This window comes from Capra hircus, chromosome 12, assembly GCF_001704415.2.
Source record: "Capra hircus breed San Clemente chromosome 12, ASM170441v1, whole genome shotgun sequence".
Classification (NCBI taxonomy): Eukaryota; Metazoa; Chordata; class Mammalia; order Artiodactyla; family Bovidae; genus Capra; species Capra hircus.
The window spans coordinates 70,930,199-70,952,722 of record NC_030819.1 but is presented as its reverse complement, the minus strand read 5'-3'; the positions used below and the strand labels follow the sequence as shown (position 1 = coordinate 70,952,722).

At 42.0% G+C, this 22,524-nt stretch overlaps 1 protein-coding gene across 1 annotated transcript in view; it reads left to right on the top strand.

Annotated features, from left to right (window-relative positions):
• Window positions 1–22,524, top strand: part of COG3 (component of oligomeric golgi complex 3) — a 59,536-nt gene that overhangs the window by 23,324 nt on the left and 13,688 nt on the right. Inside the window, exons 13-19 of the mRNA XM_018056764.1 lie at window positions 1,274–1,434; window positions 5,175–5,286; window positions 9,043–9,167; window positions 13,720–13,809; window positions 17,047–17,167; window positions 19,932–20,020; window positions 20,129–20,263. Of these exons, the coding sequence (XP_017912253.1) occupies window positions 1,274–1,434; window positions 5,175–5,286; window positions 9,043–9,167; window positions 13,720–13,809; window positions 17,047–17,167; window positions 19,932–20,020; window positions 20,129–20,263 (833 nt within the window). The remainder of the gene's footprint in view (window positions 1–1,273; window positions 1,435–5,174; window positions 5,287–9,042; window positions 9,168–13,719; window positions 13,810–17,046; window positions 17,168–19,931; window positions 20,021–20,128; window positions 20,264–22,524) is intronic.

Genomic DNA, 22,524 nt, shown 5'->3' with positions numbered 1-22,524 from the left:
ATCCCAGGGGTGATTTCCTTCAGAATGGACTGGTTGGATCTCCTTGCAGTCCAAGGGACTCTCAAGAGTCTTCTCCAACACCACAGTTCAAAAGCATCAATTCTTCGGCACTCAGCTTTCTTCACAGTCCAACTCTCACATCCATACATGACCACTGGAAAAACCATAGCCTTGATTAGACAGACCTTTGTTGGCAAAGTAATGTCTCTGCTTTTCAATATGCGGTCTAGGTTGGTCATAACTTTTCTTCCAAGGAGTAAGTGTCTTAATTTCATGGCTGCAGTCACCATCTGCAGTGATTTTTGGAGCCCCCACAAATAAAGTCTGACACTGTTTCCCCGCCCCCCGCCACATCCCTATACAAATTTAATATATTTAAAACTTGGGTTGATGCCTTGTCTCTTTTTGAACCAAGATGCACTTTATCCTGTGACTAAAATAATAATGGGGAAAGAATTTTAAAGTCTGTATAAAATTAGTAATAAAATAATTACAGTTACTGTTCTTTCTGGCATCTGAAATCCAGAGAGAACCAACCATTAGATTAGTTTGGGCATTTCTAGTACACTGTGGGGCTTCCCAGGTGGCTCAGTGGTAAAGGATCTTCCTGCAATGCAGCAGAGCCTGGATCGGGAAGACCCCCTGGAGAAGGAAATGGCAACCCACTCCAGTATTCCTGCCTGGAAAATTCCATGGACAGAGGAGCCTGGCAGGCTACAGTCCATTCTGGGGTCACAAAGATTCAGACACGACTGAACACATGCCTGACTAGGGATTGAAGCTGGACCCTTGGTAGGAGAGTGCGGAGTCCTAACCACTGAGTCTTTGAGGAATTCCCTCATTTTATTTTTTTACTCATTTTTCCTTGTAAGAATGTTAGCAAGTCATTTAGTATCTGTGGAACTCAATTTATATGTAAAATGGGGATTAACTCAGTTAACAAGTTGCTTTAGCCATCTCTCAGGATTGGTATGAAGCTATATGAGATACCTTTTGAAAATCACAGAGCACTTTAAAACTAAGATTTTATTATTCATATTAATAATAGAAGTTATTTCAGAGAGTCTCAGGAGGAAGATCTAAGGGAAAATTTATTTCCCAACTTTAAATCTGAGGAAATCGGAAGACAGTTATTTCAAAATAGAATATAACCAGTCCTTGAAGCAAGACTGGTTTATCCTATTGTAGACAATTTTGTAATGTTTTGCTTGTTTAAAGAAAGTATTTTCTAAATCTAAAGGAATGGGTGATTGCACTTTTGTTTTTAAATCAGCTGAACAGCTGGGGGCATTTGCAGCTGGTGTAAAGCAGATGCTAGAAGATGTGCAGGAGCGGCTTGTCTACCGGACCCACATCTACATTCAGACGGACATCACGGGCTACAAACCAGCTCCCGGAGATCTCGCGTATCCTGATAAGTTAGTTATGATGGAGGTGGGTCGTCCTGTTGGATCTTTCACCCACCCCCACACTTTTGGATATTTTATACCGGTGAAGATAGGATATTTCTTTTTAATTCTCATTCTGGATGCAAAATCAAGGGAAACTTGCTGTGAAATCTTAGGAAATAACATTTTTCAAAAACTGAACAGAAATGATTTGTTACAGTGTTCTTTTTTTTGTCCTTCCTTTAAGTTGTATTTTATAAACATTCTGTTCAGTTATCTCGTCTTTTCCATTATGCATTCTGTTTTTAAGGTGAATTTGTGTTTTCTTTTTTTTTATAAGTGGCATCAGTTCAGCTGCTCACTCGTGTCCGACTCTTTGCGACTCCATGGACTGCAGCACACCAGGCTTCCCTGTCCATCACCAACTCCTGGAGCTTACCCAGACTTATGTCCATTGAGTCGGTGATGCCATCCAACCATCTCATCCTCTGTCGTCCCCTTCTCTTGCCTTCAGTCTTTCCCAGCATCAGGGTCTTTTCCAATGAGTCAGCTCTTCGCATCAGGTGGCCAAAGTATTGGAGTTTCAGCATCAGTCCTTCCAATGAATATTCAGGACTGATCTCCTTTAGGATGGACTGGTTGGATCTCCTTGCAGTCCAAAGGACTCTCAAGAATCTTCTCCAACACCACAGTTCAAAAGCATCTTCTTTGGTGCTCAGCTTTCTTTTTAGTCCAACTCTCACATCCATACATGACTACTGGAAAAACCATAACTTTGACTAGACGGACCTTTGTTGGTAAAGTAATGTCTCTGCTTTTTAATATGCTGTTTAGGTTGGTCATAGCTTTTCTTCCAAGGAGCAAGTGTCTTAATTTCATGGCTGCAGTCACCTCTTCAGTGATTTTGGAGCCCCCAAAATAGTCTGTTACTGTTTCCATTGTTTCCCCATTTATTTCCCATGAAGTGATGGAACTGGATGCCATGAACTTAGTTTTCTGAATGTTGAGTTTTAAGCCAACTTTTTCACTCTCCTCTTTCACTTTCATCAAGAGGCTCTTTAGTTCTCTTTCTGCCATAAGGGTGGTGTCATCTGCATATCTGAGGTTATTGATATTTTTCCCGGCAATCTTGATTCCAGCTTGTGCTTCATCCAGGCAGCACTTCGCATGATGTACTCTGCATATAAGTTAAATAAGCAGCGTGACAATGTACAACTTTGATGTACTCCTTTTCCTATTTGGAACCAGTCTGTTGTTCCATGTCCAGTTCTAACTGTTGCTTCTTGACCTGTATACAGATTTCTCAGGAGGCAGGTCAGGTGTTCTGGTATTCCCTGCTCTCTTTAAGAAGTTTCCCCAGTTGGCTCCTAAGCCCAGCCTGCTGGTCAGGTGCCTGAGCTCTTCCCCTGGTTTTGGGCAGCTCCTGCTCTGCAGGGTCTGTGCACTGCTCCCAGGTGTCCTGCAGCAGTTCTGTGCCGAACTTCCTGGCTTCTCACCCTGGCCCTCCTGTGACAATGAGACTCTCTGCGGCTGCCAGCCAGGCCTGTTTCCAGACCCTCCTTGGGTCAGACCTCTGTGTTGACGGTGGCCTTGAAGGCGATTCCAGGTTAAGTACCCTGCTGGATGCAGCAACGGGAGCTTCCGACCCTCCTAGAGGAGGAGGTGCCCGTGTTCGGGGCAGTGCACAACGAAGCAAAGTAGGAAAAGGCAGGAAGGCAGGGAAGCAGGCTTGCTGGCTGAGACCCCTCAGCCTGACCCTGTTTCTCACCCTGTGCCTTTAGATCTGCCAGTTGGTGGTAAGTGACATAGAAGAGGGTCAGTAACATGAGCCACCAGAGTGGATGGTCGCATAACCATGTGTCATGGTCTCTTAGTAAAACCCTGCATGCAGGTTGTCTCCTCAAAACTATACAGTACTGGTCTCCAGTTTATGGTCTGAAGACTTAGGCACATCTCACTAATCTTTCAGTTACAAATGTATTTTTGTTTCCTTTTGAGTGCTGGATAGAGTTTAAAATGCCTAGGGTATTAGTGCTAAAACAGAACCTGGAGCTTCTTATTTTTATTGATTCATTTTTTCGAATGACAAGTATACTGCAGGCTACAGCAGTGGAGACAGGACATGGGAAAGGGCGGGGTGGGGGAGTTGGTGGTGTCACCAGCCGTTCCAGGAAGTTAGTGAGGGCAGCCCTGGGCCTTGGCCTGTGCTGAGTTCTCGGCACCCTGGGAAGTCAGCCAGTCAGTGCACCTTGGACCTGCCGGTCACCCCCTCATGGGCCAGGCCCACAGTAAAGCTAGAGGCACAACCCAAAGCTCTAGGCAGCATGTCCCTCCTGCCCATGGGGTCAGAGCACCGAGAAGGGCACTGTGGAGATGACCTCTGCCGGGGCGCATATCCTCAGGAAGGCATCTACCTGGTGAAGGAGCAGCCTCTGCCTTCTTGGTGGGGACTTCAGCAGTGCCAGCGTCTTGGGGAGATTGGTGTTAGTAGGTCTGCTTCTAAGCCTGATGCAGGGACTTGTGCTCGCTTTCTCCTTCCTCCCTTTCTTCCCTTGTCTCCTTGTGAATATCAGTTTTTGTTTTCTAGATAGAGTACCTGTTTTAATAATTCTGTCTGATAGGATGTCAGGTGATTAAGTTTACTATATACTCCCCCTGCCCCCACCTTGGACTTCCCAGGTGGTGCTAGTGGTAAAGAACCCTCCTGCCAGTGCGGGAGATGTAAGCGATGTGGGTTCGATCCCTGGGTCGGGAAGACCCCCTGGAGGAGCACATAGCAACCCACTCCAGTATTCCTGCATGGAGAATCCCATGGACAGAGGAGCCTGGTGGGCTACAGTCCATGGGGTCACAAAGAGCTGGACACGACTGAAGCGCCTACCTCCTCCCAGTATAATTTAGTGGTACATTTGGTATGTTTCTTCAGTCATCACTTGGCCAGTGTCTTGAGTGTTTTCTTGTGTAGACCTCTTGGTTTAGACCTCTTGGATACTGCTTCCAGTGAATCTACTTGCTGCTTTCTTTTGGTGAGGGTCAGGGGTATAGAGTGGTCTGGCTATTACATCTGTGTGCCATTTGGGGATTAGCTATACTTTCTGATTTGTGCATGCAGAATGAAAGGACAGGCCTGATTGATTTGGAGCCTGTCTCCTAAATAGTTACCTGGCCATTTCTTTTTTTTGTCAGTAGCTGAATGTCTTTTAGGCCTTCATTTCTGTGTATTTCCGCCTGTATAACCAATGGAAATTGGTAGGATTTTCACTGCCCCCTTAGTAGTTAGTGACGTGTATATTTGATGATATTTTTTAAGCAGTGAAGAAGAGCCAGATAGTTTCCAGTCCATAAGATAATTTTTTAAAATCTGTTTTTAAAAAACCCAAACTGTAGCTGTTCTCACATAAAGAGAAAACCATGGTGTGAGTTAGCTCACTACTTGATACAAGCATATCTGACATCCACAATGTATCCAATCTTAAATCTGAGTATTTTGTTTCTAAATAGAAAGTCAAAAATTAAGCTTCTAATCTGAGCCTTGTATATTTGACTCTTTAGCACGTACCTTGTAATGGTTCTGAAATTAGTGGTTCAGGAAAGCCTGTGTTTGCTTTTATGAAAATAAAGACACTACCAGTTTAACTTCTCATTTCTATGTGCTGTTTTGGCATGGTTCTCTTAAGTAGTCTATTTATTCATGAATTAGGATATATATTTTTTACTTTATAGAAACATTGTGTTTGTGTTGCTAGACACAGCTAAAAGCTCATGTTCTCTGATTTCTTTATACAGCAAATTGCTCAGAGTTTAAAAGATGAACAGAAGAAGTTACCACCTTCAGAAGCTCCGTTTTCAGATGTTCGGTTAGAAGAAGCAGAGCCTCCTAATAGTCTAACAAAATCTGGTATGTTATGCTGTCTTAACGTCCATTATTTAATTCATTCATTTACTATTCATTCACTTAATAAACTTATATTGAGGACTTGCCGTGTCTCAGGCATGAAAACTGTTTATGCCTTTGAGGAGCCCACACTTTAATGGGGGGAGATTGGCACGCCACAGGCATTAAGCAAGAAGTTCAGGGGTGACAGGATAAAGATACGCACAGGACTCTGGGACCGAGGAAGGACCATGGAAGAATTGTGAAGGGGGATGAGCTTTGTGTGCAGAAAGGCAGGTTCAGTGAGAGCTGTGGAATCTGAAAGCTGTCGTGTGGACGAGTGTGAGAGAGCCAGGTGGAATAAGGTTGTTTAAGACAGAGCAGCTTGGAGGCCTGCAGACAGGAGTGGAACACCGTAGGTGCTTGGGGAGGTCACGTGGTTTGGTGTGTTTGGGCACGAGTTATTTGTAGGGAAGGAGCAACTGAAACAGGCCAGAGTGTGATAGGCGTCAGGTGCTAATCTCATGGGCTTGGGAATTCTAGCTACTTGTACCATCAGTTTTGCATTTTTTAATGTGCCTGTACTGGGGTGAAAAATCGACAGAAATGTATGGCATAGCTTGAAGTAGGGTGCATGTTATGCAGGGAGCAAAATTGTCTAAGAGTTGCCCTGGATAACTCGTGAGTTATCTCGTGCCCCCTGTGTTGGCAGGTGGATTCTTCACTGGCCCACCAAGGAAGTCCAGGGTGGCGTTTAATGGGTCTCATTTATGATTCACATAATAGTCCTCGTGGACTGCACTGCTCTAGAGCGATAGAGAGGAAGGCTAGCTTAGACATAAAGACTGCGGAGTCAGTGACACTTTGGGATTGTATAAGATCACCCAGGACAGAGTAGCAGGACAGTGGCGGAAGTCTGGGGGGACGCTCGTAATAGGGGCTGACATTAGGGGCAGATGGAGGGAGTGGACCGGTACCAGGTCAGCAGGGAAAGAACAGCCAGAGGGCTGGGAAGCAGGAAGAGAGGGTGTGATCAAGTCAGAGGAGGAGGGCTTGGCAGAGTGGTTTGAGTAATGAGCTGAGAATAAGAAATCTGAGGACATTGTGGCCAGAGAGTGGGATACCGAGTTTTAATAATTAAGAGGTAGAATAGTTCAAAGTAGTAAAGTCTGTAGAAATTAATAAGAAAGTAATTCTGAAAGAAAGTTAAAAGAAACTGTCTGGACTAGGGGTGCAGGAATGGAAGCAAAGGTCTTTGGAGTTGAGAAGGTCAGGGGCAACCACGTGGGTCATCCATATGGTTACTGATGTTATTCAGAATGGAGATGGAACTGGGGATGCAAAGCAGGACTCTGAGTCTTGGCAGGGGGAGCAAAAAGAAGAGAGTCATCACTTTTCCTGGTCTTCTGGTGTGTCAGAAGCACATGAGAGAGGCCTCTATAAAGTGAGGCCTTTAGCTGATGTGATGTTCATGTGGCAGGAGGAGTGAAAAAGTGAAAGTGAAGTTGCTCAGTCGTGTCCGACTCTGTGACCCCACAGCCTGCAGCCCGCCAGGCTCCCCTGTCCATGGCACTCTCCAGGCAGGAACACTGGAGTGGCCTGCCTTTCCCTCCTCCAGGGGATCTTCCCGACCCAGGGATCGAACCTGGGTCTCCTGCATTGCGGGCAGATTCTTTACCATCTGAGCCGCCAGGGAAGCCCAGTAGGAGTAGATGTCAGGGCAAATTGGCGGAGGGTCCATCCTGTGAAGAGGCTGATTATCAGTGTCTTCAATAAGCGTAGCCCTTAATCTCCATGTCGAGCAAGTGAGGGCAGTGTGAGGCTCATGGAGGAGGAGACGAGCAGGCGCGGGAGACGCCCTGCAGCCGGTTTGCACTGCTCCTCAGAAGAGGCAGCTAGTAGGCCCTGGACTTGGCTGTATAAGGAACTTTTCCCCATCCGCCACTTCAACTGTTAACTGTTCTCAAGAAAATGAAAAAAGGAACAAATAAATTGACTTACAGCATTAAGCTACTTAAACACATTTATTTCACTAAACTTTGTAACTTGGGAGTACTTTTTGGGCTCTTTCATTTTGAAGGAGGAATCCTGCAGATAGCCTGATTCTCAGCAAAACTGTGGATACTTAATCTCCTAAATATTCCATGATATAATTTGTCTAGTTCATTTTTTTCTCCTTAAGAAATTTTATATAAGGTAGGTATCCTAGTTTAAAGTAAGGCAGAGCTTTTAAAACGTTTACAAGTATCACATATTTTTGAAAAAAAAAAAAAAAAAGCTTACAGAACGATGAAGAGAAAGCACTGACCCTCAGTGTTCCCCTCAGCGCTTTCCTGCATAAATCTACTCCGCAAGCCTCCAGGTCTCCTCTTGAGCATATGCAGATCTGGCTGTTTTAAATGTTTTTTATTTTTTGGCTGCACTGCATGGCTTGCGGGATCCTTAGTTCCCCAACCAGGGTTCAAATCCAGGCCCCCTGCAGTGGAAGCAGAGTCCTAAGCACTGGACCGCCAGGGAATTCCCTATAGCTTTTTTTAAAAAAAAAAGAATTCTGTTTTGTTTGGCTATACTTTTACTTTTTTATTATTAAAAAAAATTCAAATACACAGAAACATGGAATGATACAGTGAACACCTATGCCCACCACCTGGATTTAAGACTTAATTTTATCATATTGTATCTATAGTTTTGCTAATTGTCTTCCCTGGTGGCTCAGAGGTAAAGCGTCTGCCTGCAATGAGGGAGACCTGGGTCCTATCCCTTGGGTTGGGAGGATCCCCTGGAGAAGGAAATGGCACCCCACTCCAGTGTTCTTGCCTGGAGAATCCCATGGACCGAGGAGCCTGGTGGGCTTCAGTCCACGAGATCGCAGAGAGTTGGACACAACGGAGCGCCTTCACTTTCACTTTCACTTACTGACATCATTGCAACTTTGCCTTTGAGTAGTTCAGCATCTCTCCCCCTACCCCCCAAAACGGGACATCCTTCACGTAACCATAAACCATTATTGCACTGAAAAATTTGGTAATGTTTCCTGATGTGTTCTAATACGCAGCCTGCATTTCAGTCTGCCCTTCTTGTCTCAGACTGTGGTCTCAGCTCCACTCTGACGGCTTATCCGAATTCTGGTCCCCCTACCCGGGTGACTGTGCTTCTCTCGCAGAAGTGTTTCTGTGCAGCTGTGCAGCCACATGCCTCTTCTCCTCGTCACGCTTGCTGGCAGCTGTCTTTTCTGACCTGGGGAGGGTGGGGTGGGAGTGGTGCTGGACACACAGCTCTGGTCCCTTGGGCACTGGATACACTGTGTGGGCCTGGAAGTGATGCAGTTCTGCACGTGGAAGGCTGCCAGGCGAATGAGCTTTGATTGATCTTCCTGTGTAAAGCGCTTTGTTTTCTTGCCACCCCCCTCCCACCCCCGCCTGTGTCCACTGACTGCTTTAGGTCCATCTCCTTTTTACTGGGTGCACGGTATTCTGTAATGGGTGCATACTGCTCCTGTAGTTCATAAAGATAGTTGACTCCAGTGTGGAGAGGGCAGCTTGGGCTAAATGCGGGAGGCTGGAATGCACAGATGTGGGTATTCGTGTGTGTTCTCAGTCAGTGTGTTAAATCTCACCTGTCCTGATGTAGATTTCCTTTGACATTCTCGATTAGAGACGAGGCTAGAGAAAACGGATGCCTCCAGCCTTTGATTGGTGACAGAAACTAATTGACAGTTTATAATTGCTGTGCACGTAAGACAGACCTGTGAAATGTCTTCTTTTCCACTTGGGGTTTTAGGTTCATCTGAATCTCTCAATCCTAGACCACAGACCACGATTTCTCCAGCAGATCTTCATGGAATGTGGTATCCTACGGTTCGACGAACTCTTGTCTGTCTCTCCAAATTGTACAGATGTATAGACGTATGTGTGTCAGTCAATCCTTGGAGCTTTACTGTAAATTGCTTGCTCTGTGACTTAAAATGTTTTTTAATTTAAATTTTATTTTAAGATCTTGATGCAATATATTTTGCTTGGTACTGGATTCAGATAATATGATTTTTATATACAGAGATAACCCTAAGATCACTCTAACTTAGAGATTCTTAACCTGAGTGTTTTGTAGGCCCTCAGAATCCTCTCATGGACTTTGCATAGTCTGTGAACACCTTGAAGTTGTAGGTAAAATTTTGTCTATATGTTTGTATTTGTCTTTTTGAGAAAAAGACCTATAACTTTTATTGTTTCTCAAAGCCTGTAACTTTTGTTTCTCATGGCTACAAATACATTGAAAACTATTGATTAGTTCATCTGTCTTTAGTCTATAGGTGAAGACAAAGATGCAGGAAGGTTAATATGTTCAATGTCACGTAACGTATATTTTGTATAATATACATTTAGTACTGAATGCAACTACTTTTGTACTCAGTTTAAGTCAACTTCTTTAACAAGTGTTTCTTGTTACACAGATTACATGTGTTTCTAACCATGGACTAATTATTTGCTGAAATTAGCAGTACCCTTTTAGTTTTTTTAGCCTCAACTTATACTGCACATTTGTTTCAGGTGGCATTTATTTTAAGCATTTCAGTTTAACGATATGTCAATCACTGAATGACCAGTTGTCTACATTTATTTAATGTTAGTGTTAAAACCAAAAAAAATAGTTTATAAAAATCAGTGACTTTAATTCACTTTTCAGAAATTAGTTTGATCATTACAACTTGAATAGCATATGAAGAGAGAAGTGATTAAATACAGAAAGAAAAGCAAGTGAAGCTGCTCAGTTGTGTGTGACTCTCTGCGAGCCCATGGACTGTAGCCCTCCAGGCTCCTCTGTCCATGGGATTCTCCAGGCAAGAGTGCTGGAGTGGGTTGCCATTTCCTTCTCCAGGGGATCTTCCCGACCCAGGGATTGAACCCGGATCTCCTGCATTGCAAGCAGATGCTTTACTGTCTGAGCCACCAGGGAAGACTACAACGATCATGTAATTAATTGTTCAGAAGCCACTGTCTGTTTAGAGTGTGGTTCAGAAGGGAACGTGTGTATCCCCTCCCACTCTGGAGATCCTCTGTGCTCACCGCCCTCTGGCCTGAGCAGGATTGCACAGCTGGCTCATGGGTTCACTGAAGAGCTCACTACTTGTTATCTATGTTAAACTACATCATTCCTGGAGTTTGTGCTCAGAGATTCTGGAATTAACCAGAAAGCACCTTTTACTCCATTCTGGGACTTTTAGGGGTGAGGCCAGGTCGCCTGTTGCAGAGTTGGATTCTCAGCCATTTTGCCCAGCTGCTGAGATCTCTCCCAGAGGGAGACTTGGATGTTGGCAGCCCTTCTTCCCCAGGTCCTCCAAGTAGGTGTATTGAATGATAGTGTTAGGCTGGGATTCAGAAACTTCTTACAGCGGAGCCAGGATCCCAGGGGAAATACAGGGGGCCCCATTCCACATAGGACTTATTGTCATCACAGACCCTGGTGAAGTCTCTTAGGTGCTTAGTGGGAATTTTAGGCAAACAGTAGGTAGGCCCATGAACGACACTGTGCCTGTTTTTATTTTATGCCCTAGGCCTGCCTATTACATTTTCACTTAGCTTACATTCAAATCTTATCCCTCTCCATCTGACCAGTCAAAGGTAAAGAAAGACATGAGCAGGAGGAAGAGAGGGTCTCAGTTGAACCTGTCTTCCTAAGGCAGGCAGGGTGAGTGATCTAGCAAGTTCAGTTCAGTCACTCAGTCGTGTCTGACTCTTTGCAACCCCATGAACCTCAGTACACCAGGCCTCCCTGTCTATCACCAACTCCCAGGGTTTACTCAAACTCATGTCCATTGAGTCAGTGATGCCATCCAGCCATCTCATCCTCTCTCATCCCCTTCTCCTCCCGCCTTCATTCTTTCCCAGCATCAGGGTCTTCTCAGATGAGTCAGCTCTTCGAATCACGTGGCCAAAGTATTGGAGTTTCAGCTTCAGCATCAGTTCTTCCAATGAATATTCAGGACTGATTTCCTTTAAGATGGACTGATTGGATCTCCTCGCAGTCCAAGGGACTCTCAAGAGTCTTCTCCAACACCACAGTTCAAAAGCATCAATTCTTCGGCACTCAGCCTTCTTTATAGTCCAGCTCTTATATCCATACATGACCACTGGAAAAACCATAGGCTTGACTACACAGATCTGTGATGGCAAAGTGGTGTCTCTGCTTTTTAATATGCTGTCTAGGTTGGTCATAGCTTTTCTTTCCAGGAGCAAGCATCTTTTGACTTCATGGCTACAGTCACCATCTACAGTGATTTTGGAGCCCAGAAAAATAAAGTCTGTCACTGTTTCCATTGTTTCCCCATCTATTTGCCATGAAGTGATGGGACCAGATGCCATGATCTTTGTTTTTTAAATGTTGAGTTTTAAGCCAACTTTTTTACTCTCTTTCACTTTCATCAAGAGGCTTGTTAGTTCTTTGCTTTCTGTCATAAGGGTGGTGTCATCTGCATACCTGAGGTTATTAATATTTCTCCTAGCAATCTTGATTCAAGCTTGTGGTTCATCCAGGCCAGCATTTCTCATGATGTACTCTGCATATAAGTTAAATAAATATGGTAACAATATACAGCCTTGATGTACTCCTTTTCCTATTTGGAACTAGTCTGTTGTTCCATGTCCAGTTCTAACTGTTGCTTCTTGACGTGCATACAGATTTCTCAAGAGGCAGGTCAGGTGGTCTGGTATTCCCATCTCTTTCAGAATTTTCCATAGTTTGTTGTGGTCCACACAGTCAAAGGCTTTGGCGTAGTCAATAAAGTAGAAGTAGATGTTTTCCTGGAACTCTCTTGCTTTTTCCATGATCCAGCAGATGTTGGCAATTTGATCTCTGGTTCCTCTGCCTTTTCTAAATCCAGCTTGAACATCAGGGAGTTCATGGTTCACGTACTGCTGAAGCCTGGCTTGGAGAATTTTGAGCATTACTTTACTAGTGTGCGAGATGAGTGCAATTGTGTGGTAGTTTGTGCATTCTTTGGCATTGCCTTTCTTTGGGGTTGGAATGAAAACTGACCTTTTCCAGTCCTGTGGCCACTGCTGAGTTTTCCAAATTTGCTGGCATATTGAGTGCAGCACTTTCACAGCATCATCTTTCAGGATTTGAAATAGCTCCACTGGAATTCCATCACCTCCACTAGCTTTGTTCGTAGTGATGCTTCCTAAGGCCCACTTGACTTCACATTCCAGGATGTCTGGCTCTAGGTGAGTGATTACACCATCGTGATTATCTGGGTTGTGAAGATCTTTTTTGTACAGTTCTGTGTATTCTTGCCACCTCTTCTTAATATCTTGTGCTTCTGTTAGGTCCATACCATTTCTGTCCTTTATTGAGCCCATCTTTGCATGAAATGTTCCCTTGGTATTTCTAATTTTCTTGAAGAGATCTCTAGTCTTTCCCATTCTATTTTTTTCTTCTATTTCTTTGCACTGATTGCTGAGGAATGCTTTCTTATCTCTCCTTGCTATTCTTTGGAACTCTGCATTCAAATGGGTATATCTTGACCTAGCAAGAGACAGCCTTAATCTTGTCTCACTGTGCAGTAGCCTCATGAGAAACAGAGGAGAGGGTGGCAGTGCAAAAAGAGAATAAATCCTTGCGCACGAGACCAGAGCCCAGGATGGTGGCCTAGTAATAAATATTATGCTCATACACATCCTTATCAGTTCTGTTTCAGGTGGAGTAGAGGCAGAGAGGAAGCAGGGGGGCTGACCGGAGTCTGTGCACACACACCTCTGGGAAGATACAGCAGTGGCAGAATTAAATTAATCATACTTCACCTTCTGTTTTGTAACCTGATTTTGTTTTTAATTAATTATATTCTTGTACAAGAATTTTAGCACTTCCTGTTCAGCATCCTTTGATTTCGTGCACAGTATTTCATAATTTAGATTTACTAGTATTTTGTCAGCTGCCTATCATTGAACATTTATTTCCAGATTTTTTTTTTTTTGGCTGCTTTAAATAATATGAAAAGAGTCGTGTATGAATCTTAGAATACAGTACTGATATTACTTGGGATACATTTTTAGAAGTGGATTTACTGAGGCTCTGTTTTAAAGTTGGTTTTGTATGTTTAAAAAACAGCCTATATCATGAGATGGTACTGGAGTGAGAGCTTCCCAAGGTCAGATCAGGACCAGCACAGAGCCTGGCATGAAATAGGTGCTCAGGAAATAGTGTTGAAAGACACTATGAAACGTAAGAGTTTCAAGAGGTGCAAATTAGGAAATTGTGCTGGTCTAGAAAGCTTGTGTAGGAATAGGAAAGTCTGGGAGGAGTATCGGTTCAGTTCAGTTGCTCAGTCGTGTCTAACTCTGCAATTGGTAGTAATGAATTAATTCATCAGATGAGGGCAAGCAAGCTGTACTCACAGCCTACATATTTCCTTTTTGCTTTGTTTGAAGTGCTACAGGGGATGTTTCTCTTTTGTTTCACCAGAGGGCAGTGTTCCAAGGACTATCACAGGAAGCCTTGTCGGCCTGCATTCAGTCACTGCTTGGAGCATCAGAGTCCATCAGCAAAAACAAGGTTTGATGAAGTGTTAGATGAAATCTGATCATCTATAATATTATTGTGGAATGCAGCGTTTATATACAGGCACAGAAATTTAAAGCCATTTTGGCAGTAGCATTTATTTTTTTAATGTGATTTAATTTTGAGGCCCTTTGAGAGGACGTAGTACTTCATTTTAGTGCTAAAGATTACACTGAATAAGAGAGTGCCAGCTTTGCTGAAGTACCAAAGGTGATACTTAGGTTATAAATTCTGTGGGATAAAGATTTCTTGTTCTAGCCTTAGTAGCAGGAAGGTACTGGACTGCTCTTTCTCTGGAATACCGAAACTGTTTTCAAGGAATCGTAGCAATCTGTCATCATCCCTACAATGACATTCCAAATAGCTGAATGGCCTCACTTGGAGGAATCAGTCAGTCAGTTTGGAAGATAAGAGTAGGGGACCATGGATTATGTGACTAGGAGTTGACATGATTTTGTAACTTACAGTTTTTATTCAAGAAGAAGGGATCTGGGGCTGACGGTTGTTGGCATTGTGCTTCTCCCACAACCCCTGAGGTTTTTTTCCAGAAAGTATGGTTCAGGATGCTTAACTCCCCACCTAAAATACCTATAGCTCACCAACAGTGAGGAAGTTGTGGGACTGTTTCCAGCCAAAATTTCATAGCTCGTGGGAGTTTTCAGACTTTGTGAACCTTTCTAGACTTCCAGATTTATCAACTTGGTTTCTAACTTCAAGGTTTTAGAGAAACTAAAAACAGAAACCTCCTCACGGAAGAATGTGGGATCCTAGACAAACTGGAAAAAGCTCTGCTTTTGTGACCACTGTATGTTCCCATTCATGGGATTGAGAGTTGAAAGGAAATTCTGACCCGGGAACTAGAAGAGAACTGGAAGTTAAGTTATAGACAGGCAGGTTGAAATTTAAAACATATTTCCCAGCCTGAGCTTTCATATTCTTTTGTGATAGAGGGAATTAGGAAACACGTCTAACACTAGACACATGTTTAAGTAAATTGTGGTATATTTCATACAGTGGAATATACAGATGTTAAGTTCCAGAAAAGGGAATGAGAAAATCTAACATAAATATGTTAAGGTAAAAACAAGGCGCAGGATACAAACCAGATGATAACTATGTAATGAATACATTCATTGAAGAACGTAGTGATGAAAGGTTGGGGTGACTGCAGATGACTCTCGTTTCTTCTCACACTTGTCTTTACTTTCCACAGTTTATACAGTGAGCATGTATTTCTTAGATTATCAGAGGGACAACAATGACCTAATTTTAAAAACTCATGTGCTTATATCCTGTTGTACCTCTGTCCTCATTTTAAAGGGAAGAATGAAAGCCCTTTTTTCTCATTATTTGGCCTTTTCCCCACACCATCTGTAAGGCCATCCTCGCATAAGGCCATCGTCTAACTGTGTTTCCTTCATATTATAAGGTGCTTAAATATATATGAGGAGACCTTCAATTTAGTAAGAATTAGCCGATTTATTTTCAGAACTAAGTATGCTTTTCATCTTTCAACTTTTGGAAAAGTGATCAATGAAAATGGCTTAATGTGTTGAGACTTTCCTAAGGAAAGAAATTTTTTTCCATACTTAAATTGAGCACCTAGTTTATCAGTACACTAACACGATACTATTTGCTGAATCACAGTAGCTTCCACAAAGTAAATCCAATCTGTATGATACTGTTTTCTCTTTCGGAGCTGTTAGTTCTTTTGAAAACAGAGCAATTATTCAAAATGGGTAGCATTTCGTACTTACCCAGTGCTCTGTGTTCCAGAGTGCAAAGTGAGTTTCCATCAAGTAAATCATACACGTTGATTTGTGTCTATTCAGGAGGGTGGGAAGGAGAAAGAGAACAGAGACGAGTCACCTTAATAACCTCTTTAAAGCTTATACAGCGCACCTTGTTTTACTGTGGTTTGCTTTATTGTGCTTCACAGATAACTGTGGGGGTTTGTTTCTGTGTTTTTTTACAAACTGAAGATTTGTGGCAATCCTGCGTCAAACACGTCTGTTGGCACCATTTCCCCAACAGCATTTGCTCACTTAGTGTGTTTGTGTCACATTTTGACAGTTCAGTGTTTCAAACTTTCATTGTTATATTTGTTGTGGTGATCAGTGATCAGGGATCTTTGATATTGACTTGCTTGAGCTCAAATGATGATTATTTTAAAATATTTTATTGCTAAAGATGGTTAATATTTTTAGCAACAAGTATTTTAAAATTAAGGTATGTACTTTGTTTCCTTAAACATAATGCTGTTGGCCACATGATAGTATGGTGTAAATGTAACCAGAAAATTTCTGTGACTCGCTTTGTTGCGATAATCACTTTATTGCAGTGGTCTGGAACCAAACCCGCTGTGTCTCCAAGGTGTGCCTGTATTAGTTACTGAAAGACATTATTCTTTTTGTAATGCAGAATAAGTTCGTTAAAAATATTTTCAAAGTAAGTCTGTCTTGGGTAGCAGCAAGAAGGAGCAAACATAGCCTTGCTCTTCTTAATTAATATACAGACTGTTTTCTGAAATGAGAGCTCTGGTGATTCACTATTTTGGGAACTGGGTCAGAGCTTTGAGAACTGCGCTTGAATCACGAAACTCTTGAGGCTGTGTCCCGAGAGGGTTAAAGGAAATGCAGGGGTGTCTGCGCTTCCTGTGTGGGGTGTAGCTAGTCCGTTCTCCATTGCTGGCAGCGTGACCCAAACTGACCACCCGAGATCTTCTTACGTTTGGAGGCTCCTGTTGTACTTTTATATAACTACCAATATTTCCGATATTCTGAGTATTGAAACCACCTCGACCAAACAGTGAAAGCTGTGTTACTGAGAGAAACTAGGAAGCTGTGCGAGATCAGTCAGGCTCAGGCCTGGAGCTCTGCTTGCTGTGCTGTGCTGATCTTGGGCCGCATCGTCTCTTCTCTTTCTGCACTGGGTTAGAGTAGATTTGACTTCTGTTTCTAACTGTGTTGTTTCAAGACCTATTGTCTGGTTTACTTTCTTGGGTTTGCTAAGTAGATGATAGTAAAAGTTTGAAGTAAGGTTTTTCCAGATAGTTTCAACATGAAAATATGGTAGAGTTCATCGCACAGCAGAGGAGTATTGGTACCATGCCGTTACGCTAAAGGCAAGTGACCTAGACAGATTAATGTTGAGTTAGTAGCAACCATGTTATATGTATTCCTATTTTTACTTAATCTGTGATAATATCCATTTTTCTGTCTTATAATTTAGACTCAGATCGATGGACAACTTTTCTTAATAAAGCACCTTTTGATTCTTCGTGAACAAATTGCTCCATTTCACACTGAATTCACCATTAAGGAAATTTCCCTGGACCTCAAGAAAACTAGAGGTACTTCCTTGCCCTGGCTGGCACAGTTGGGTGTGTTTGACCTGTCCAAGTGTGGCAGCACAGGTTTATAGGTTTATTTTATGTTCATCTGCAATTTTTGATTTTGCATGCTGTGCTTGCTGAGCATGTTGCTTGTTCATACTAAGCTGAGCTGACAATATCCTAGTTACATCTAACTTGCTGTGTTTTCTTTATGGAGAGAACTCGGTTTGAGCATTTCAACTTGCAGTGTGACTTCTCTGAGACTCTGCCACATATTACCATAACCAGTTAAAAAATGAAAGATCATTGTAATAACTACTTAAGAGTGTCAGCTAACCAGAATGATTTTAGACATTGAGTTGGGTTTGTCAGTTCATAGAAACTCAGGAGGCCAGCTGGGTAAAATCAGAAGAGTGAGTCAGGTTCTGTTCCTGGTCCATCATTTCCTGGTTCTTGTGATTTTAAACATGTGTTTTAGCTTCTGTACCCCACATGAAATGAGCAGAATCAACCCATCATGATGCTTTCACCAGATTATCAAGATCATTAAGAGTGAAAATGAATGAAAATATATATTAAAGTGTTTTTGTAAGCTTAAGGTGCTTAAATAAACTTAAGTTGTATTATTAAATCAGCTGGTTAAGTAATCACATTGATAGGGTCTTGAGTTGGTAATAGGCATTAAATCATCTTGAGATAGGTGCTTCATCCATACTAATGATTTGTTTCTGGCTGAATTAGCAAGTGATGATTTCTAAAAGATTAGTTATTTTTTAAGATGCTGATCTTGCGGAGAAGGAAATGGCAACCCACTCCCATAATCTTGCCTAGGAAATCCCATGGACAGAGGAGCCTTGTGGGCTACAGTCCATGAGGTGGCAAAGAGCTGGACATGATTGAATGACTGAACAACAGCAAAAAGTACCAAGTGTACAATCCTAACTAGCTAGCTGATCATTTAGAATCTGAGTGTGTCAAAGCCACAGAGAACCTGTCTGTTAGAGCTCATTCATTTAGTAACCTTTATCGAGTCCCATGTGTGTTTGTTAAAAATAAAATAAAATTGAAAGCCTTTGTATTAAAAAAAAAAATGCTGATCTTGAACAGTTAAAGGATATACCATCAATATCCATCTCCCTTACTTTTACAAATTTATCTAAACTTTATCTTAACCATTTCCAAGAGAATTAAGCTCTAATGCCTTAAGCCATCCATTTAAGAAATGAATGGATTTCTCCCTTGTGCACTGGAAGAATTGAGAAAATTCACAGCCATTCAGATTACTTTTTGTATTCCATGGTTTAGAGGGTCTTCAAATATAGGATTTCCAAGAGGAACAAGTTACTTTCCTAATGACTGCTTATAAACTAGTGGACTTGATATGACATTACTTGGAATCAGTGAGTCGTATTAAAACAGCTTATTCTTTTCCTTTTCCTAAAGCACTTTCCTGTTCACCATAGAGAATACCTTTTGGTTCTGGTGGAATCTGGATAGTAAGCCTGTATGTTATTCATCTGCATTGTAAATTTTTTTTTTATAACAGCAGCCAGATTTCCTGACTTTTGCCTTTATAGAATGCGTCATTTTTTTAGTTTTTTTCTTTTAGTTTCTTCTCATCAGAGGCTTCCATTACCCAACCATTCTGGTTGATTTCATCCTTTCCTTTCAGTGTGACATGTGGGAATAGCACCCTAACCTTGAGGAATGCCAGGCACTGACGGTCCTTATTTTATTCAGAGGATGAGGTGAAGCAGGACTGATCTATTTTCTTTCACATTTTTTCTAATTCATAACCTGTTGCTGCTTCGTTCTACTATAGATCCACTGAGGTGTGAGAAAATGAAGTATTCTAAAATTTTGGCAAATTTTGGTTTAAAATATGTTTTCCCTGCAACACAATGAAGGTTCTGTAATCCTGCTGCATGATCACCTAGAGTTTTTCAGGTTTCTTGTAGAAAGGACAGTGGAAATGAAGAGTCATTTACTAAAGCATACTGAATTCAGAATACTGAATCTGATAGGGGATTTTTTTTTCAGTTACATCAGTTCACAGTTGAGGCAGGGAGTACAGTGTGGTGTGTGTATGTACTTTTAAATGCGGGCTAGAAGCACTTCATGCTGTGCTTTCTGCAGCCTGGCAAGGCAAAGCAAAGTATTGGTCTTTTCTGACTATCACTGGATACTTGCTGTCTTTACTTTTAAGCCTCTAACCTCTCACGACTAACATTATATCTTATTGCATTTGAACATCAATGAGACCTGTTAGTACTTTGCACAGATTCTAGTTAGTCTGGAGGTTAAGGGGTAAATATGTCCTTTTGGTGTTTTTTTTTTTTTCTTTTTTTCTGGCTGACGTATTAATTTATTCTCTCTGCTTCGAATGAATAAATTTCTATGCCAGCCAGATCTTAAAAGAAGCTGGGTAAGTATATGAATCTTTTTTTTTTTTTTTTTAAAGAAAATCTTATTTAGCATCATTAAAGTAAAGCTGTGAAATTGTAAGGTGTTAATTATCATTCATCCTTTTTTCTTTGTTCCTAAAAATAAATAATTGTGGTCAACAGCCATTTTGCAGTTCTGAGTTCTAGAAGATAATTGTGCGTGAGCACTGTAGCCATCATGGGCACTAACCCCACCCACTCATGGAGGTGACTTGGAAATGAGAGCGCTCTGGCCCGGTGGTGATGGAGAACGAGTGTATGTTTACACCCTGAAATAGTTACGCGACTTCGCTGTTGAAACTGTACATGTTCACTGGATGAGTAATTTTGTTTCGCAGATGCAGCATTTAAAATCCTGAATCCTATGACTGTTCCAAGATTTTTTAGGCTGAATAGCAACAATGCCTTGATAGAGTTCTTGTTGGAGGTGAGAAGGAGTCTGTTTGCTTGGTGGTGGGAGAGAAACAACATTCTTTACATGTCTGGTAATTTTAGGCACATAAAAACAGGAGGAAATTGTCATCTTCTTTTTAAGGGTACTCCTGAGATAAGAGAACATTACCTTGACTCTAAAAAAGACGTAGACCGCCACCTGAAATCAGCCTGTGAGCAGTTTATTCAGCAGCAGACCAAGCTGTTCATAGAGCCGCTGGAGGAGTTCCTGACAAAGGTATAGACCTTGCTGCATATTTGGTAAAGTGATTTTGAATTCTTCCCTAGATTGCAATTTGAATTGCCTTCTTGTGAAATCCTTGGCAGAAGGAAATAGTAAACCGATGTCTTAACGATCGTGAGAAATCACCGTGTTTCGTCTTACGGAAGCTTTTTGGTTTGGACTTTTAGGTAGGCATGCAGGATTCTTCAGTTGTGAAAGAAAGTGTGCGTATTGCAAATCTAGCTCTAGCAGGCCCTGGTTAGCTCTCTTCTCCACAGTGTGGATGTCTGCATGTGGTCTGGGACTCTCGCTTAGATTAGGACCTTCGTGGCAGTAGTCACAGACCTGTGTATGAGGGTTTCCCATTGCCTAAACGAGTGATTTATTTTCCTCTTGCTTTACATGCTGTTCCTGTCTTTCATTTTGTATGGATAATTGAGAATTGAAGATTCTATATCATTGCATTGGTAATCACCACATGTATAGATTTATAATAATCTGTCTATCTCTCTGTCTCCCAGCTAAAATCCATGAACTGGCAAATGCCAGCAAAGAAAAAAAATCAGATCATAGCAGTTTTGACTTTCTGTTTTTCAATAATGGTTTTTAAAAAATCTAAGTTTTGTTGCTAAGGACTTACCTCGTAAAGATGCTTAAAAAGTCTTGAAATTAACCTTAATTTATTAATCTCTACTGTCTGTCCAGACTTGAATTTGAGGACATTAAAAGAAAAAAATAAAGACATGACAGCCTTTCCTCTCGTTTGCTTACCTAAGTCTTAAATGGGGAGACAGGGTGTATCTACGAAATGACCAGAGGCAGCTCAGGAAATTGTTCGTTGGTAACATGTTGCTGGCTCCTGTGATAAAGAGAAGATACTAGTTTCTTAAAATGAGAAATGATACCAAAAAAAAGCAAATATAGAAATGGTAAACTGTTTTTTTATGATTGGGGTATATTACTTGTTTGGTGGATTTTTGGTAAACTATTTTTTTATGATTGGGATATATTACTTGTTCGGTGGATTTTAGCCTGTTCGTCAAGAATTTGGAATGTGTGCATTTTTTTTTCCCCCTCACTACATAAATTTAAAAGGAGTGTGGTGTAAATGTTTTCTACTGGCTTTTGATTTTTTTAAAATGGTGCTAGTATTGATATTTTGTAAGTTACAAATAAGTCATCATAGTCTTTACTAAAACTGCCCTCATGGACAGACAACTCGTTTGTAGATTGTAGTATGTGTTTTGGGAGAGCATCCACATGAATACTTGTGGGAAATGCTAGAGATGAATATTGTACAGCAGCAGAGCGAATCTTCTGATGTGAGCAAGACGGTTATAATGAAATCTTGGCTTAATGGGTTCTTTTCCTAGAAAAACACAGTTTTCCCAGAAGTCAAAAGAATGAAAATTTACTGATGGCAGTTGTCCAAGTTGACCTGAGTATAAGTTTGGTATATTTAATATGTGCTAAGTCGCTTCAGTTGTGTCCGACTCTGTGCGACCCTATGGACTGTAGCCCGCCAGGCTCCTCTATCCATGGGATTCTCCAGGGAAGAATACTGGGGTGGGTTGCCGTGCCCTCCTCCAGGGGATCTTCGCGACCCAGGGATTGAACCCACGGCTGTTACATCTCCTGCGTTGACAGGCTGGTTCTTTACCATTAGTGCCACCTGGGAATCTGGTTTAACTTTGTGCGTTTTGGAAGATTCTGGACACTGAACATTCTTTAAAATTGAGACATTTAGGTAGAAAATATGTATCCAAGTCTGAATTGTAGCATGGTTCTGCCTGGACATGCCACACACTACAGCAGGGACCCCTGTGTAGCTGATCATTCAACTCCGTTTATACTCCTCTCACTGGGATGGGGGAGGCAAAGGTCTCCCTCACTCTGCCACCAGCTCAGTCTCTGTTGCCCTTCTTCAGTTCATTTGCAGTTGTCTCGTTTTTCCTTTTACAACCCTGCTCCCTCACTGCTCCTCACTGTTTAGTGAGACTCTTTAGTAGATACTTCAGCTTAGAGGACCCAGCATCCCTTCTACGCTATCTTATTCCAAATTGGAGAAGACTCTGATGCTGGTAAGATTGAGGACAGGAGGAGAAGGGGGTGACAGAGGATGAGATGGTTGGATGGCATCACTGACTCGGTGGACCTAAGACTGAGCACACTCCTGGAGGTGGTGAAGGACTGGGAAGCCTGGCGAGCTGCAGTCTATGGGGTCGCAAAGCGTCTATGGGCTCGCAAAGTGTCAGATGCGTTCAGACACGCCTGAA